We start from the raw sequence: 18,704 nt of genomic DNA, 5'->3' as shown, positions 1-18,704 counted from the left end.
GGAAATTCCGAGGATCAAGGCGTGCTAGATCTGCATAGAGCTCCCCGTGCTGCAAGAACCGGCGATGCATACAGGTGGTTGCCGTATCCAGAATGACGTTTATTCTATAGTCGGTAGTGGCCAGTGCTTCAGCAGACTCTCTCGGCATAGCCTTCTTTTTTTTAAAGGCGTTTTTCCGGCAATGCATCCATTACCTCCACCTCCGCATCCTCACTTTCGAACCTTGAGTTTGCCCAGTTTCCAAACTTGTCTGCGGCCTCTTTCACAGTGTCAAAATCCCGCACAAAGTTTTGGAGTTGCTGCTGTGTTTCTCTGACCATTCGGTGGGCGCTCAAGAGGTCCATGTCGCTGGTTTGGAGATACTCTGACAAAGGGGCAGTCCGTGCAAAAATGCACAGGAACAGCTGTGCGGTCAAAACAGTCTAATACTTTAAAAGTGACTCAGCATTTGCGCGAGCATGGGTTTTGAAGCGTGGGTTGTCGTGTATCTGGAACAATGTGTTAACAAGGGCCACATGCAAACCACTGTCTGGTTTGCCGAACGATTCAAATATCTTGGTCAGCGCAGCATCCTTTGGGGTGATCCTTCCCTGAGACCCCACACCCCTTGACCCTGTCCCTCCACCGGTAAGGCCTCAGCACTTATTTCCCATATTTAGTGTGTCTGGTATTTAAAATAGTATTTTATATTTGATGTTGAAGCTGTCAAGTCCTGTGTTGTGTCAATTTGCACTGAATACATTTTGGCTCGGATGACGTCAGAAGAGAAAGCCTCTCTTTAATAAGCTGCCGGATAGCCTCAATGACAGAATTGACTGTGGTTTTGGACATTAATGTCACAAAGGAACCTCTTCCCTGTCCTTCCCTGCCCCTTCATATTTACTTCATGATATTTGCATCATCAGCCAACTCATTTGGATGTAGTGGAGTCTGGCCAACTGAAATAGTTGATCTGATCCTCTGAGGTAGCCACTGTACCTGTTGCTACACTCCCACCTCCTGCAGCATTGGTCACCTCTGTTGCTGGTAATCCATATGTGTTGTCTGTCTGTTCATCCTCCTCTTCCTCGTGTGGCGAGTGGGACTTTTTGGTGTTGAGCGCCTTTTTGGCCCGCTCAACACCCAGACCCAAGAAAGACACCGGCAACGCCACCCAGGGAATTTCACCCCGAGAATAGGATTTGACTAGTTGACTAGTTAAACCACCAAAATACAGAAAGCACACAGGTTCGATTTATGCATGAAGCCAGAGACGTAGTTCCATCAACAACAATGATTTTATTAATACAATTACTAAAACATCAAATATAAAATACTATTTAAAATACCAGACACACTAAATATGGGAAATAAGTGCTGAGGCCTTACCGGTGGAGGGACAGGGTCAAGGGGTGTGGGGTCTCAGGGAAGGATCACCCCAATCACATGTGAGCGCACACACACACACACACACACACACACACACACACACACACACACACACACACTCACACACTCACACAGTGGTGAAGAACTCAAAATAAACCAAGGGGGAAAACACAGCACACAGGAGGGAGACACCACCACCGGGGACACAGACACCACCACCTTCGGCACTCAGCACCTATGGGAGAAGAACATTCAGTTAATGGGGGGAGAATATAAATCAATAAACCAAAAATAAATAGAAAAACAACTTCAATCTCAGGCAAATCTAGGTAGCAAAGGAGTCTTAATGGCTGCCTAGAGCCTAACAACCAAAATAACAAATAAACCATAAAGGTTTCAACAAAAATGAAAGTCTTTATCACAACTTAAACAACAGAAAGAAACCAAAAATATGTGTTGTCTGTTGTGTGTTCATCCTTTCTGCCCAAATGCCAGATTACCAGTCCGTCACTGGCTCATACGAAGAATGTGTAGGCTTATCTCAGCACAAACTGTCTCTTTCAACCTGTGCCACAAGTCAACTGATTATAGTTGTGTTTAATTTCATTAGAACCATAGTATGTCTGTATCGACCCCGAATAGTGATTTTTGTCTTATGGTAGCCTATAGACTGTTGTCATGACCATATTGCTTTGAATGTTTTGCAGCAAAGTGCTGATCCTCGGAGTTTGACTTTTATTTTTCCCACATATCCTATAATTTGTTGGCCTACTTTGACGACACAAAATGGTCATTATGGTATATGGTTGCAAAGCTTCGATGTACTGAGAGAGTTTGGTGAGATGGCCCACAATAACAATGATAAATGATCACGTTTGAGCATGACTGACGGTTTCATTTTTACCCCCAAAACGGAATAAAGTGTTAAGCGGGGTCATACATGTTTGTTGTACATCAGTAAGGTTTCGGTATGTGAGGCGAAGATGAACCTACTTTACTGTTTCGAGGCTTGCATTTATTTATTTATGAACATTTAACATTTAACATTTAATTTAACATTTAATTTAATTAGAGGATCAACCCCATGAGATGCAGCATCTCATTTTCATGGGGGTCCTCAGGATCATGTACAAAACAACAGAACAGCAGAACAACAGAGTAGATACAATCAAACAGAAAAGAGAAGAAAAAAGAAAAGAAAAGAAAAAAGAAAAAACATAATAATCATAAAAACATGCATGCCCACACTACACACACATAAGCTCTAAATATCCCTACCCCCATCCCTATCACATGTAAAATGTTTGAGAAACAACTAATGTAACATATAACACAAAAATCCCACATATAACTGACAAAGTTAACATCACAATGTACATTTATGTACATAAGCTCATTCATATATAGCCTACACACATACATAACATGACACATATCAATTGCAAATCTGAAAAGCTAGAAACATAGACAAGTATTATGAAGATGTGTTAACAAAGCAGTTGCCCATGTTAAATTGTAATATCACCAGTGCATATTAACATGGGCATATATTTCTCTCACATGTTAACCTGTGTTAACTTAGACTAAAAGTCTAATATATAGATAGAAATCACACATTTTTTACTGTGGTGTGTAGTGTAATGGTATAGGTGACGTAGAAGCTAGCCTGTTAATTTTTTTGTCCATGACATCCATGGTTCGAATCCCAGCTAGATCTCTAGTGCGTTATTTCGTTTTATTTTTTTTTCCGTTCATACAGTGTGTGTCGTATTTGTGTGGATAATGCTTAAACGGACATGTATTACACATAAACTGGTGATGTTTTCAGCGATATCCATTAGTTTGTCTCACTTTCTGGCACTCGAGGGGCGGAGGCAGAGCAGAACGCGGGGCAGCTGCACACCTGTGATGAAGCGACTCGGAGGTCAACAGCGCTCTGGGTGTGTTTGACGTCTCAATTCTAATATTTGGAAAATATTTCTTCCTTTGCCAGGCGAAAAGGAAGATTACAGACGGTATATTTTTACATGAACACCTGCGTGAGAAAAGTAAGTAACGTGCTCATTCTTACATTCTTCTTGCGTGAATTGAACTACTGTTGTACAGTAGTCTGTACTGATAAGAATAACTTCTGGTAGCACAAAAGTGTCTGCAAAAACACTGAGGATGGGAGCTCTCAGTTACAGGAATATTTCCCCTCACTGTTACATATGTTATATCTGTTAATGATATTTATATAGCCTAGTGTGTTTTTCTAGATACTTTCATTTCTTATTACACGTGTGCGTGCTGTAAAGATGTCCAACACAATACAAAAATTGTAAGAAATGTTATTACATTTTTATTATAGTGTTAACTTGTAAAAACAGATATATATCCGCGTCTGTTTATTTTTCAAAATTATGTCCTTTTTGTGTGTTTGTGTGTGTGTGTGTGTGTGTGTGTGTGTGTGTGCGTGTCGCCTTTCACTTCCTTTGTTTGTACCGGCCCGAAGCTGACTGTGCTGTTTTAATAAACAGTGCAACAGTGTGTGCGCACCCAAAGTTAATTCATTAGAACGGATTTTAACTCTTTATTTTATGTTTGTGTGGCAAGTTAGTTAGTGCAATAGATCCAATCTCCACCTTCAATGAAGGTGCCTCTGCCATGCTTGCTGTCATGGAGAAGTTGTGGCTTCAGAGCACCGTTGTGACGGTCAATCCAATGAGACTAACTGAAATGCTCAGGATGTCGAAAGCTGAGACCGTTACAACTGCCAGTGCAAAACATAGGCGCAAGAGTCTGAGCACGCTAAGAAAGTGAAAAGACATCAGCAGGGACTGGATGAGGGACCTACATATACAGGCATGGAAAATTAGGCTGTAGATGGAAACTAGGCGTGGCTGGCAGTTCTACGTGTGTGTGTTTGTGTGTGTGTTTACTGGGTTTCTGTTCAGTTGAAGGCCATAAATGCTGTGTTATAAGTTTTGATGTGTTTTAGGTGGTTTATATTGTTGTTGCTAATGATTTGATAAGATATTGTGTCTGTAAATAGTTGTTTCCATTAAAAAAGTATGAATTTTTACAATACAAATCTTTAAAGGCCGTTTTCTCAAAATGTTTTTTTTTTCTTTTTCTCATACTCTGAGCCAGATATCTCCACTTCAGCAGCACTTACATACACCAAACTTTCCAGTTGTATTCCTATCTATAAAAAGAATTAATAGAGTGATAAAAAGATATATCCAAAATTCCCAATGTAAAAACCTTTAACTCTAATATGTCAACAAAATGAAAGAAGATTTCTCTTCTGGAAATACACTCACCTAAACGATTATTAGGATACCGTGTTTGACCCTATCCTATCAATATGGGCCAACATTTCTAAAGAATGCTTCCAGCACCTTGTTGAATCAATGACACAAAGAATTAAGGCAGTTCTGAATGTGAAAGGGACGCCCCACACCATTAGACCACCACCACCAGCCTGCCCAGTGGTAACAAGGCATGATGGATACATGGTCTCATTTGGTTTGTGCCCTCTACCTCTACCATCTGAATGTCTCAACAGAAATTGAGACTCATCAGACCAGCCAACATTTTTCCAGTCTTCAACTGTCCAATTTTGGCGCGCTTGTGCAAATTTTATTTATTTATTTGAAAGAAAAGGGGGACAGTACATATTAATGAACATTTTCACAAATGTAAATATGCCAGATTATAGCCTTAGGCTAATTTCCATCTACAGACCCCCTGGCAGGTTGGTGTTACACACAAATTAATAAATACATACAAAGACACTATATGCATACTATATACAAAGGGACAAGGACAGTGATCACATCATGTTAAAACAAACAACAACAAAAAGAGTGGACAACAAGGGACATATAGAAAACAAGAAAACATCAACTATAGTGAACAAACCACAAACTGTCCTGATATAACACTGATCCATATTACACCATTCTATGTTGCACTGACCCACATTACACTGACCCCTATAGCACAACCCATGTTATACTGACATTTATTGCACAACCCATATTACACTAATAATTGTGTCCCTTTTTATAACACTAACTCTGTTTTAAGTCTGATATATAATGATTAACTAAACATGATCACAAGTCTGTATGTCCCTCAACCACACTTTTAAATGACTCCTAAAAATAGAAAGACTTGTGCTTTCCCTCATTGACAGTGGAATGCTATTCCAGAAACGCACTCCCTGATATGACAGAACGTTCTGTGAAAAGGCGGTCCGCCTAAATGCCAATTCACAATCACCTCTCATAGTGGCTCTAGTCACTCGAGACCCAGCAACACTACTAGACTTTTGTTTTATAAAATCGCTCAATGGTGGAGGCGCCAGACCATGTATAACCTTATAGATTAGGCAGGCTGATTTAAATAATTTGAAATTAACAAAATTTAAAAATTTATATTTATCTAAAATTTGACAATGGTGATATGACAAAGGTTTCTTGTCTAATATTTTCAATGCTCTTTTGTAGCATACTTCAATTGGCCCAATAGCTGCATGACTCGTATAAGACCAACTCGTGATACAGTACTCAATATGAGCTAGTATCATAGAATGCAAGAATGTAATCGCTGCTATATCCGTTAATGATGTACGAATATGTCTAAAATTCCGTATATTAACATTTACCGTTTTCACTACTTTTTTAACATGTTTTTTAAAGGATAATTTTGAGTCTATTAACACTCCCAAATATTTAAATTCCTCAACGTTAACTAATTCATGTCCACCCAGGCAAACTTTTACTGCGGCCACGGCTGTTTTAGGTTTACTAAAAAACATTGATACGGTCTTTTTAACATTAAGGCACAGGCATGATTCATTCAGCCATGTTTGTAAGTCATTTAAGGCCAATGAAAGTTGATGGGCTGCATCACCAGCACATTTTGCCTGTGTAAAAATTACCGTATCATCTGCATACATAATCACATCCACATTTTTGCAAACATTGGGCAAGTTATTTACATATAGTGAGAACAGCAATGGACCTAAAATTGATCCCTGAGGGACACCTTGCGTATAGTGAAGATAGGGTGACCTACTATTCTTTATTTGCACGCACTGTTTTCTATCTGATAGATAAGACTGTATCCATTTAACAGTTTGATTACTAAAGTTAAATGTTAACAGTCTAGACAAGAGCTTAAGGTGATTCACAGTATCAAACGCACGCTTAAAGTCAATAAAAACAGCTGCAACATAACTGCTTCTGGTTAAATAAGACTTCACCTTCTCAACAAAAACACAGACAGCCGTTTCAGTTGAGTGAAGACAACAAAATCCGAATTGCATTGGGTGCAAACCCGGAATGGAATCATTAAGATGGGCAATAATAGAGTTAGCGACCCACTTTTCTACCATCTTTGAGAAGATAGGGAGTATGCTAATAGGTCGATAATTAGCAGGATCTAATTTTTCACCCGACTTATATATTGGTATGACATTTGCCACCTTCCAGCTCAAAGGGACGACTGCCTGCGTGATTGATAAATTAATAAGAAGGGTCACAGGCACCAAGATACAATATTTATAATGCTTCAGAAAATTGGTATCAAATCCAAACATATCCCTTGCTTTTGAACTTCTCAAATTTTGAGATTATGTTTTCTACATCATTTTCTGTAATTATTTGAATGTTAAACTTTGAATTTTGAGTTAAGGCATCTATATGGGGGTCTATGTTGCCACTGTTTTGTTGGGAATCACACGAGTTAGAAAACAGTTGTGCAATTTCATCAATGGTACTTTGAAAATACTCATTCAATTTAGTTGCTAGGCTGAGAGGTTCTGATACCAATTCATTAGCAAATTTGAGTTCAAGGTCTTTATCAGCATTGTGCTTACTTTTACCAAGAAGTTTGTTTATATTTTCCCAAATTAGCTTACAATTTCCTTTGGCACCATTAATTACAGTCATGAAAAAATTACCTTTTGCCATTCTCAAAGTTTGTGTGACTTTATTCCTTGCGGATACAAAATGTAATCGATCAGAAATTAATCCAGATTGTAATGATTTTTTTAGTAAATTGTCTCTGAGTGTCATAAATTGTTTACACTCAGTAGTGATCCAAGGCAAGGAATAAACTCGTTTCTTTAAATGACCCACTTTCTGAAACTGAGACAGAACCCCTTTAATAGAGGAGTATAGTATATCACAACATTTATTAGTGTCATCACAAGATAGTATGCTAGACCAATCAAGACTATTTAGAACCTCAGTTAAACATTGTTCTTGGCTCTTTGGAATAAATGTTTGTTTTATATTAGTGCTTGTACCAACACTTCTCAATCGTTTTTTAGTCAGCTTTCTATAAAAGAATATGGCATTGTGGTCAGACAAGCCAGTCAAGAAATTGTATGTTTTTATCATTCTATCTACTTTGTTAGAGAACACCAGGTCTATTAGAGTTTTAGAGCGATTTGTTATTCTAGTGGGACCACTGATCATTTGTGTTAATCCAGAATTATCTGTGATTTCTTTCAGTTTCTTTCTGTCACTTTTGTTGTCCCAATTTACATTTAAGTCTCCCATTAGAATAACCTCATTATTAAAGTCACAACAACCCAGAAGTGTCTTAAATTGATCATAAAAATCTACTTTTGCTGAAGGTGGTCGATAAAGACATAAAACAGTAAATGACATTTCTGCTGAGAGTGACACTTTAACTCCAACACATTCAATTGTGATTTCATTAGGTCAAATTATTTGTGTACATTTTAGAGAGTCCTTCATATACAGTAACACCCCTCCCCCCTTTCCTTGATGCCTATCCTTTCTAAAGACATTGTAGCCTTGTAATGATACCACTGCTTGTGGAAAAGTGGGTTTAAGCCAAGTTTCTGAAAGTCCCATGAAATCTACATTTGAGTTAATGAGAAGATGCTCCAATTGTTCCCTCTTTGGGGCCATACTGCGTATATTCAGATGACCACCTAGGAGCCCTTTGCATTTACACTGTGGATCCCATATAGTCCTGGCTTGATTAAGAGTCTGAAATAACTTACATGATCGATGTTTTTTAAATACAGGGTTCCTTTGTGTACACATGGGTGTGATTAGTTGTGGTGATATACAGGGCTTAGTTGTAAGAGGGTCCTTTAATGGTGGTGTTAGTGCAGGGAGCTGCTGTAGCCCAGGGAGCTGCTGTAGCCCAGGGAGCTGCTGTAGCCCAGGGAGCTGCTGTAGCCCAGGTAGCAGAGGTGGACTTATCTCAGGAAGCTGCTGTAACCCAGATAGCAGAGATGATATTAGCCCATGGAGCTGCTGTAATTCAGGTAGCAGTGGTGGTATTAGCCCAGAGAGATGCTGTAGCCCAGGTAGCAGAGGTAGAGTTAGCCCAGGAGGCTGCTGTAGCCCAGGTAGCAGAGGTGGTATTATCCCAGGAAGCTGCGGTAACCCAGGTAGCAGAGATGGTATTAGCCCAGGGAGCTGCTGTATCCCAGGTAGCTGTGATGGTATTAGCCCAGGGAGCTGCTGAAATCCAGGTAGCAGTGGTGGTATTAGCCCAGAGAGATGCTGTAGCCCAGGTAGCAGAGGTAGAGTTAGCCCAGGAGGCTGCAGTAGCCCAGGTAGCAGAGGTGGTATTAACCCAGGGAACTGCTGTAGCCCAGGTAGCAGTGGTGGTGTTAGCCCAGAGAACAGCTGTAGCTGTAGAACAGGACTTAGAACAGGTCCAGGGTTTTGCTCAACATCACCAGCCAGAAGTAGTATCATCAAAAGATTCACAACCCCAAGGAATGATCTAGATGCTGTTTGATCAAGTTTACCTGGTGGCGGCCTAGCATATCCACAATCCAGGATTCTTGCATACAAAAGATGTTGGCTCCTCTTCGCTGGATAGAGAGTTGAGTTATCCATTTTCCTTGGACACGTTAAACTCAAGAGGAGGTAGAAAGACAGGAAAAGACCAGACAAGCATGGCAAAATCCAAGGGATTTTGATAAACTGTTGTGGCAAACACACAGGACCTGCCAAACACTGTGGCTGCACCCTGGCGGCCATCTTGTCTTTCAAAGTCTTTCAAATTGTAGCCTCATTTTCCAATTTTTAGTGGAGATGAGTGGTACCCAGTGGGGTCTTCTGCTGGTGTAGCCCATCCGCCTCAAGGTTGTGCGTGTTGTGGCTTCACAAATGCTTTGCTGCATACCTCGGTTGTAACGTGTGGTTATTTGAGTCAAAGTTGATCTTCTATCAGCTTGAATCAGTCGGTCCATTCTCTTCTGACCTCTAGCATCAACAAGGCATTTTCGCCCAGAGGACTGCAGTATACTGGATGTTTTTCCTTTTTCAGACCATTCTTTGTAAACCCTAGAAATGGTTGTGAGTGAAAATCCCAGTAACTGAGCAGATTGTGAAATACTCAGACCCGCTCTTATGCCACCAACAACCATGCCATGCTCAAAGTTGCTTAGATCACCTTTCTTTCCCATTCTGACATTCAGTTTGGAGTTCAGGAGATTGTCTAGACCTGGACCACATCCCTAAATGCATTGAAGCAGCTGCCATGTGATTGGTAGATTAGATAATTTAATTAACCTGAAATTTAACAGGTGTTCCTAATAATCCTTTAGGTGAGTGTATATGCAAATTAGCACATATTTACCTAGCCAAGCCTTCAAATTTCCACCCAGCGCAACGCAACAATATGGATCAGCTTGTTGAATTTTACTTTGAGCTGGGAACGCCGATATACTGCTCAATGGGCACATTCATATCTGTTCTATAATCAATACCTATTTCTTAAAGGAATACGCCACCGTTTGTTGAAATAGGGTTATTCACCGTCTCCTCTATATTTATATAGGTGGGCAAACGCATTTTTGTCTCAGTGCATGCATTGTCTTAGTCTACCTTAGCTTAGCGTAACGAATGGAACCCTTTGTTGCCGTTAGCATGTCGTGAGTAAAAGTGACCCAACAATAACAAAAACAAAACCTAATTACTTCTTGTGGCCTGATTAAGACTAGATGATTTCCTAGGCAGATATAAACCTTGAGATTATATTGGGTGGAAGTAGGCTACACCCGAAGCACTGCTACTCGGGCACAGAGATATTGACAGCCCGCGGGGCTCTGTTGCCGGCGCAACGTCACTGGCCGCAGAGCCCCGCGGGCTGCCTGTCGCGGAGCCCCGCGGATCTCTGTCAGGGCAGCGGCATTTGGTTGTCCAGCAATATCTCTGTGCCCGAGTAGCAGTGCTTCGGCTGTAGCGTACTTCCACCCAATATAGTCCCAAGTCAGTATCTACCTAGGAAATTGTCTAGTCGTTAATCTGCATTGCTATTTTTACTCGTTGTGAATATGCAGGCCACAAGAAGTAATTAGGTTTTGTTTTTGTTGGGTCACTTTTACTCACGACATGCTAACGGCAACAAAGGATTCCATTCATTATACTAAGCTAAGCTAGTGCCGGCGCCGCCGGACTAAGACAATGCATGCACTGAGACAAAAATGCGTTTGCCCACCTATATAAATATAGAGATGGTGAATAACCCTATTTCAACAAAAGGTGGCGTATTCCTTTAAATTAATGAAAAGATAAAGTTTAAATATTATTAATTTTGAACCTTAAGCAAACATTAAACATACCCGCTGTACCAACACTGTTAAAGACGTGTTGCACCACAACCATCATTTGTTCCCGATAATTAAGGAGGGAAGACTCTGAGGCTTGCACCATTTTCTAATAAAGCATGTTCACACTTTAGCCTCAGAGTTTTTAGTTCCTTTTTTGGTCTTCTCAATTTCTGTCAGGCCGCGATTCACGCTACGTTATTTCAGTGTCACTTCTGCTTATCCAGGTGTCTCCACCTGGAATCACAGAGACGTATCTGAGCTGGAAAACCAGCATTGCTGAGGACATTTGTGATGGGCCACAATCATCTCCTACCTCAAATGAAGAAGTTCAAACGGCTGGTGTACATCAGTCCATTCATCTCCATCCTCTTTCTCATCCTGCTGCTGTGGTTCTACAGGTGGGCGAAATGATTGCTGATGATCTGCTCGAATATGATAATGACTCAAATAGAGATGCACCAATTACAACTTTCTAGGCCGATTCCAATTTCTCATTGAGTTTGAACTGCCGATACCAATTTTAGCCAATTCCGATATCATATTTTCTGACCACTTTACAGCACACACAAAATATTTATTTTCTATCTTTTCGTTAATAGAACGTTTAACATTTTCATAGAATTTTTTTTGAATAGATAATCGATCACAATAAAATAGAACTATATAAATTACTCCTGGTGTGGGAAATTCACACACATCTAAAGTGTAATGTTATGGAAGAACCATTTCCTTCTTTTCACATCCATTTTTATATATATATATATATATATATATATATATATATATATATATATATATATATATATATATATATATATATATAGTTTAGCAACAATTCAGCAACAAAACTGATGCTGGGGGAAGATTACTACGTTTTAAATGATGGTTTTTCGCCTTATGCATCCCCACTAACCTGGAAAGCGTTTGAAACAGTAACGTTAATACAGCGTGTCAGAGGAATACAGCATCTTTTTTTTTTATACAGCGTCTCTTGCAGCAGGGCGGCATGTTTTCAGCAGCAGGGGCCACATCCAGTGGTGGAATGTAACTAAGTACATTTATTCAAGTACTGTACTTATTCACAAATTTGAGGTACTTGGAGTCTTTTCTTTCATGCCACTTTCTACTTCTACTCCGCTACATTTCAGAGAGAAATATTGTTCTTTTTACTCCACTACATTCATCTGACAGCTTTAGTTACTTAACAAATCAAGATTTTTGCACACAAAACACATGGTTTATAAAATACAATGTTTTATTCAAAATTTAACTAGCCAACAATATATAAGCCTACTAGTACCTACCTAGTACTGTAGGGAATTATGTCTGAAATAAGGCCAATTTATTAATTCCCGTGCCTTCTTACATCGGACTTAAGTTTACCAGAACACAAGGATCAATCTGAGACTCAGAGTTCAGTTAAGCAAAGTTTACTGAGTCCAGCATAAAAGTTAACCCCTGTGTTGACTTTGGGTCACATTGATCAGAAAATATGGGACATAAAAATTTTAAACGTTGGAAAAAGCAAAAACAAAACTGTGAAAAAAAAGGCGTCAAAAACATCGAAATTATTTTTTATGTGCAACATGAACAGGGCCCTTACATGAGAACAAGATGCGTTTTCAGCTCAGACATTGTTAAAATTCAACTACCCTGTTAGCTGCTAGCTGCCGTCTGGGATGAATGAGTGGGTTCAGCCCGGCTTCGGTAATAAATGTGTTAGCAATGTTTCACTTCATCAGGCTTCTCTTTGTTTATTCACATAATTAAGCTTAGTGTTTTCCCATGATTTTAAATATACTTTTTTTTGTAGGATATCCTACTGATGTTATTCATTTATATTTATTAGTTTGTTTAAAAACATTCAAATGACTAAATGGAAGCATATTTCCAGTGTTACAGTGCTCAACTGGGGTTATTACTGATGCAAAAGCAGGAGAGCAAAATCAATCACATGCACCCATGCTCCACCAGTTGCATGCTGCTCTGCACTCTGGGCAGGTGCGAATGCAACAATCGCACTCTGACGCACCAAAAGCGGACCAAAGAAGCGTACCGAGACCCACTTGAGGAGGTGGTCTCGGTTGGCAAATTTAGTCAAGATTCAAGCTACATTTAAGTTTTAAGCTACATTTGGGTGGAAACCTTTGCCATCAGTGGACCCATCCATCCATCCATCCATCTTCGTCCGCTTATCCGGTGTCGGGTCGCGGGGGGAGCAGCTCCAGCAGGGGACCCCAAACTTCCCTTTCCCGAGCAACATTAACCAGCTCCGACTGGGGGATCCCGAGGCGTTCCCAGGCCAGGTTGGAGATATAATCCCTCCACCTAGTCCTGGGTCTTCCCCGAGGCCTCCTCCCAGCTGGACGTGCCTGGAACACCTCCCTAGGGAGGCGCCCAGGGGGCATCCTTACCAGATGCCCGAACCACCTCAACTGGCTCCTTTCGACGCAAAGGAGCAGCGGCTCTACTCCGAGCTCCTCACGGATGACTGAGCTTCTCACCCTATCTCTAAGGGAGACGCCAGCCACCCTCCTGAGGAAACCCATTTCGGCCGCTTGTACCCTGGATCTCGTTCTTTCGGTCATGACCCAGCCTTCATGACCATAGGTGAGGGTAGGAACGAAAACTGACCGGTAGATCGAGAGCTTTGCCTTCTGGCTCAGCTCTCTTTTCGTCACAACGGTGCGATAGATTGAATGCAATACCGCACCCGCTGCGCCGATTCTCTGACCAATCTCCCGCTCCATTGTCCCCTCACTCGCGAACAAAACCCCAAGGTACTTGAACTCCTTCACTTGGGGTAAGGACTCATTCCCTACCTGGAGAAGGCATTCCATCGGTTTCCTGCTGAGAACCATGGCCTCCGATTTAGAGGTGCTGATCCTCATCCCAACCGCTTCACACTCGGTTGCGAACCGATCCAGTGAGTGCTGAAGGTCGCAGGCCGATGATGCCATCAGGACCACATCATCTGCAAAGAGCAGCGATGAGATCCCCAGCCCACCAAACTGCAACCCCTCCCCACCCCGACTACACCTCGATATCCTGTCCATAAATATTACAAACAGGATTGGTGACAAAGCGCAGCCCTGGCGGAGGCCAACCCTCACCTGAAACGAGTCCGACTTACTACCGAGAACCCGGACACAGCTCTCACTTTGGTCATACAGAGATTGGATGGCCCTGAGTAGAGACCCCCTCACCCCATACTCCCGCAGCACCTCCCACAGTATCTCCTGGGGGACCCGGTCATACGCCTTCTCCAAATCCACAAAACACATGTAGACCGGTTGGGTATACTCCCAGGCTCCCTCCAGGATCCTTGCGAGAGTGAAGAGCTGGTCCGTTGTTCCACGACCAGGACGGGATCCGCATTGTTCCTCCTCAACCCGAGGTTCGACTATCGGCCGAACCCTCCTTTCCAGCACCTTGGAGTAGACTTTACCAGGGAGGCTGAGAAGTGTGATACCCCTATAATTGGCACACACCCTCTGGTCCCCCTTTTTAAAAAGGGGAACCACCACCCCAGTCTGCCACTCCTTTGGCACCGTCCCAGACTTCCACGCAATGTTGAAGAGGCGTGTCAACCAGGACAGCCCCTCCACACCCAGAGCCTTGAGCATTTCTGGACGGATCTCATCAATCCCCGGGGCTTTGCCACTGTGGAGTTGTTTGACTACATCAGTGACTTCCGCCTGGGAAATCGACGACAATCCCCGTTATCCTCCAGCTCTGCCTCTAACATAGAGGGTATTAGTCGGATTCAGGAGTTCCTCAAAGTGCTCCTTCCACCGCCCCTATTACCTCCTCAGTTGAGGTCAACAGTGTCCCATCCTTACTGTACACAGCTTGGATGGTTCCCCGCCCCCTCCTGAGGTGGCGAACAGTTTTCCAGAAGCACTTTGGTGCCGACCGAAAGTCCTTCTCCATGTCTTCTCAAACTTCTCCCACACCCGCTGCTTTGCCTCTTTCACGGCAGAGGCTGCAGCCCTTTGGGCCCTTCGGTACCCTGCAACTGCCTCCGAGTCCTCCGGGATAACATATCCCGGAAAGACTCCTTCTTCAGTCGGACGGCTTCCTGACCACCGGTGTCCACCACGGTGTTCGTGGGTTACCGCCCCTTGAGGCACCTAAGACCCTAAGACCACAGCTCTTTGCCGCAGCTTCAGCAATGGAAACTTTGAACATTGTCCACTCGGGTTCAATGCCCCCAGCCTCCACAGGGATGCACGAAAAGCTCCGCCGGAGGTGTGAGTTGAAAGTCTGTCGGACAGGGGCCTCCTCCAGACGTTCCCCAATTTACCCGCACTACACGTTTGGGCTTACCAGGTCTGTCCAGAGTCTTCCCCACCCCTGACCCAACTCACCACCAGATGGTGATCGGTTGACAGCTCTGCCCCTCTCTTCACCCGAGTGTCCAAAACATACGGCCTCAGATCAGATGAAACGATTATGAAATCGATCATTGACCTTCGGCCTAGGGTGCTCTGGTACCAGGTACACTTATGAGCATCCCTATGTTCGAACATGGTGTTCGTTATAGACAATCCATGACTAGCACAGAAGTCCAACAACAAACAACCACTCTGGTTTAGATCAGGGAGGCCGTTCCTCCCAATCACGCCTCCAGGTGTCTCCATCATTGCCCACGTGTGCGTTGAAGTCCCCCAGCAGAACAATGGAGTCCCCCACTGGAGCTCCATGCAGGACTCCAGTCAAGGTCTCCAAGAAGGCCGAATACTCCGAACTCCTGTTTGGTGCATATGCACAAACAACAGTCAGAGTTTTCCCCCACAACCCGCAGGCGTGGGGAGGCGACCCTCTCGTCCACCGGGTAAACTCCAACACAGCGGCGCCAGCCGGGGCTTGTGAGTATCCCCACACCCGCCCGGCGCCTCACACCCTGGGCAACTCCGAGACGAAAAGAGTCCAACCCCTATCCAGGAGCATGGTTCCAGAACCGAGAGTGTGCGTGAGAGGTAAGCCCCACCAGATCTAACCGTAGCGCGCTCCACCTCCCGCACCAGTTCCGGCTCCTTCCCCCACAGAGAGGTGACGTTCCACGTCCCCAGAGCCAGCGTCTGCGGCCCGGGTCTGGTCAGTCGAGGCCCCTGACCTTCACTGCCACCCATGTGGCATCGCACCCGACCCCAACGGTTCCTCCCACAGGTGGTGGGCCCATGGGCTGGAGAGATGGGAGCCACGTAGCTTGTTCGGGCTGTGCCCGGCCGGGCTCCGTGGCAAACCCGGCCACCAGGCGCTCGCCGACGAGCCCGCCGTCTGGGCCTGGCTCCAGACGGGGGCCCCGGGCTTCCTCCGGGCAGGGTCACTCCATCATTACCTTGCTTCTTCATTGGGGTTTTTGAACCATTCTTTGTCTGGCCCCTCACCTGAGACCACTTTGCCTTGGGAGACCGTACCAGGAGCACAAAGCTCCAGACAACACAGCCCTCAGGTTCACAGAGACACACAAACCTCTCCACCACGATAAGGTGATGGTTCACGGAGAAGCCATCAGTGGACAACATTCATAATTACTACAGACACTGGAGGTCTTTGTCACTTGGTGTAAACATCTTGTCATTTTTTTCTTGGGAGGACAATGTCTTGTTTCTATAAATGGAGAAAAACGATGGAGGAAAAACTATGGAAGCAGAACAATAGACTTCGTAATCAGCCTCCTTCTTTTTTACCTCTTAAATTGTTCTCTAGCTTCATTTTAAAACTTCTTGCCCAGAAAAAAAAAAGAAAAAAAATTGATCCAGTCAAAAATTGATTATTTTATATGACCTTGTGGTGTGTGGATCCGCAGGCCTTTCAGGACCATCCAGTCCTCAACCCAGTACTACCGGGAAACCACTAAGATGCCATTGCAGCTGAAAGTGACTCCACCATCACAAATAGGTAAACTAACCGTTGCGGAGTGCTGCTTAGTGTTTTTTGGGGAAATGTAAAAGGTCTGTATTACATCTAACCTAAAGAAAACTTTCCTGTTCCCCTCAGCTCCGGTTTGTTATCAAACTTCCCATTTCCTGAACGTTTCATAATCATTGTCGACTAATCATATTCATTGTCGCTAGATGGTGTTTGAAGGCCCAACAGTCTCCTTCTAGGCAGCGCTGGTATTGGGGGCTTAAAAACGCAGATTTTTCCCATTTAATCTCATCCGAATTTTTTTGTAAACTTCTCATTTATTGATTTAGGTTATGTATAACGTGCACAATTTTTTTTACTGACTGTCAGGGTTGTAGGCTAGGACCCAAATGCAGGAAGGCGAGGAGAGTGCAGCAGTTTGAAATAATAGTAATTTCATAAGAACACAAAGAGACTTACAAACGTGTAAGCAGCAGTAGGTGAGAAAATCCAGAAACACAGAAGGAAGGGGTAAAAATCCAGGAGAACAAAAACACAGAACTCTAAGAACACAGAAAACCAGCTTACGCACAGGAATAGACCCACAAGGCCCACCGACAAAACGACAATCCACCAACAACAGACACAGAAAGCACAGGGACTAAATACACAAGTAAACAAGGGATAACAAGGGGCAGGTGACACAAGGGCTGGTGAACAGGTGAAAGACATCAGACAATCACAAAGGCGGGAAAACCAAAAGACAGGAAGTAAAATCAGTCAAGACTAGGGAGAAAAGACAGACTTCAAAATAAAACAGGAAATGGGGAAAACCAACAGAAAACATGAAACAAACTAAACAAAGAAACTTGACAAAGGGACTAGAAGTGACACTGACAGTCATTTTTTTCTGAATAAATGTATGTTCTTACAATATAGCAACTCAAAAACTTATGTTATGCCTAAGGGTTAGGGAAATATAGTCATAGGAATAAAGGCCAAACCCCCAAAATAAAGACGCAGGTTTGGTAAAAATTATCCTTTTATTGTGAGATTATCCAACCTAAACATTTCTTCATCTTTCTGTGTATTTGCTGCTGCTGCAGAGAAACATGCAGCTTTTGTGAAAAAGACGCTTCAGCACAATTTAACTTTTTTCCTCATGCAGCTCCTCAGGGACAAAAATTGTCTCTTGTGGCGGTTAACGGGACCAAGACGGTGCTGGTGGCAGCTTATCAGGAGCACCGCACAGAGAGAAAGGAGGTCAGTGAAGAGAGCAGAACCCCAACTCAAGTTCTACTCCCTGTGGTGCTCAGTGGATTCAACCATGCACTGTCGCCACTTCCTTCCACTGCACTAAAGCAAAGCCAAAATATCCCAGATACGGGAATGTACTCAGAATGGGCCTTTGGAAGGAAACATATGAAGCGAGTGTCTTGGCGGTCCTCCCCCTTGAAATTGTAAGCGTCAAAGACTTCATTTCCTGCATTCTGATACATTTTTAGGCACACATTTATAGTGAAAACTTCTTTATTTATGTCAAGAAAAACATAAAGTTCTGTAACTTTTTTCCCCAAGGAGGACATTTTGCTCCTAAATTGAAAAATTTAGGAGTGACTTACATAAAACTGCTATTACTGTTACTGTTGTGCTAATTTGTACAATAATACAATAGTGTTATGAATACAAAGAATTATGAAATGTAATGTTTTCCACTTTGAAATACATTCTATTGATCAATAAATTGTCAGCGATGTTGATATACAGTACTGTAATTGACCACCCTTACTGTTCGGTACGCATGTGATTGCAAATGTAACCATCATGGTGTGAGATACAGTTTAATTGCCGCTGTTACGTGAACGGGCCTCAGCCGAGA

General features: G+C 42.9%; 1 protein-coding gene across 1 annotated transcript in view; it reads left to right on the top strand.

The window, feature by feature from the left end:
* The first annotated feature begins 3,277 nt into the window (after positions 1-3,277).
* LOC114553210 (uncharacterized) overlaps positions 3,278-18,704 on the top strand; it is a 28,275-nt gene continuing 12,848 nt past the window's right edge. Inside the window, exons 1-4 of the mRNA XM_028574412.1 lie at positions 3,278-3,416; positions 11,194-11,367; positions 16,785-16,876; positions 17,994-18,088. Coding sequence (XP_028430213.1) covers positions 11,261-11,367; positions 16,785-16,876; positions 17,994-18,088 — 294 coding nt within the window. The 5' untranslated portion in view covers positions 3,278-3,416; positions 11,194-11,260. The remainder of the gene's footprint in view (positions 3,417-11,193; positions 11,368-16,784; positions 16,877-17,993; positions 18,089-18,704) is intronic.

This window comes from Perca flavescens, chromosome 3, assembly GCF_004354835.1.
Source record: "Perca flavescens isolate YP-PL-M2 chromosome 3, PFLA_1.0, whole genome shotgun sequence".
NCBI lineage: Eukaryota > Metazoa > Chordata > Actinopteri > Perciformes > Percidae > Perca > Perca flavescens.
The sequence above is the reverse complement of the archived record's forward strand: the minus strand, read 5'-3'. Positions and strand labels throughout refer to the sequence as shown.